This window comes from Silene latifolia, chromosome 5 (genome assembly GCF_048544455.1).
Source record: "Silene latifolia isolate original U9 population chromosome 5, ASM4854445v1, whole genome shotgun sequence".
Lineage (NCBI taxonomy): Eukaryota > Viridiplantae > Streptophyta > Magnoliopsida > Caryophyllales > Caryophyllaceae > Silene > Silene latifolia.
Window position 1 is genome coordinate 11,887,227 of NC_133530.1, and position 761 is coordinate 11,887,987.

General features: G+C 43.0%; 1 protein-coding gene across 1 annotated transcript; it reads right to left on the reverse strand.

The window, feature by feature from the left end:
* Positions 1 to 278: 278 nt before the first annotated feature.
* LOC141654827 (uncharacterized) lies at positions 279 to 761 on the reverse strand. The gene has a single exon (XM_074461942.1). It carries the CDS (start codon positions 759 to 761, stop codon positions 279 to 281), a length of 483 nt encoding a protein of 160 aa, XP_074318043.1.

Consider the following 761-nt stretch of genomic DNA (forward strand, 5'->3'; position numbering starts at 1 on the left):
TCAGCTTCTATTTTCACAGAGCTCTTGTAATTCTTTCTCTGTGATTCTTCCTGTTGCAGGATGGCAGCAGCTTCCTCTACACTTGGGAGAGGAGACATCATCAGGATATTTCTTCTTAGAGTAGAGTAAGATGGATTGAGTCCATTGAAGAATTGAAATACCTTTCTTTCATCTTGCTCCTTGAGATGAGCATCCAACCAAGCATTAATCTCTGCTGTCATTTGTGTGATTGGAGGCCAGTCACTCATGAGCTCAACATTTTGCCCCAATATTCTAAGTTATGTGAAATATTCACAGATGCTCTTGTCCCCTTGTTCCAAGTCATATAGCTTTTTGTTGAGTCTGAATTTGCGAGCACCATTGCTCACTGAGAACTGCCTCTGGAGATAATCCCAGATCTCTTTTGCTGTGTTGGAGTACATTACAGATCTCTTGATCTGGGGCTCCATATTGTGTAGCATCCATGCTATGAGCTGACTATTGCAGGTGGTCCAAGCTGCTTCTCTCAGTGGATCATTTGTGGGTTTCTTCACCACTCCTGTCAACATTCCCAGCTTTCTCTTGATGCTGATTTCAATCTCCATCTGACGCTTCCATTCATAGTAATTGTCAATTCCAGAGAGCTTAGTGTCCACCACAATGGGGTGAGAACTCTCAGCTGGATGCAAGTACAATGGTTCAGAGGATTCAAGGATAGCATTGGCAGTGGGTATCCGAGTACCAGTCGAGGTTGATATGATAGTATTATCAGGATTTGTCAT

What these genes read in the sequence shown, in the direction of transcription:
- LOC141654827 (XM_074461942.1), bottom strand. Translation starts at nt 761, where the DNA reads ATGACAAATCCTGATAATACTATCATATCAACCTCGACTGGTACTCGG.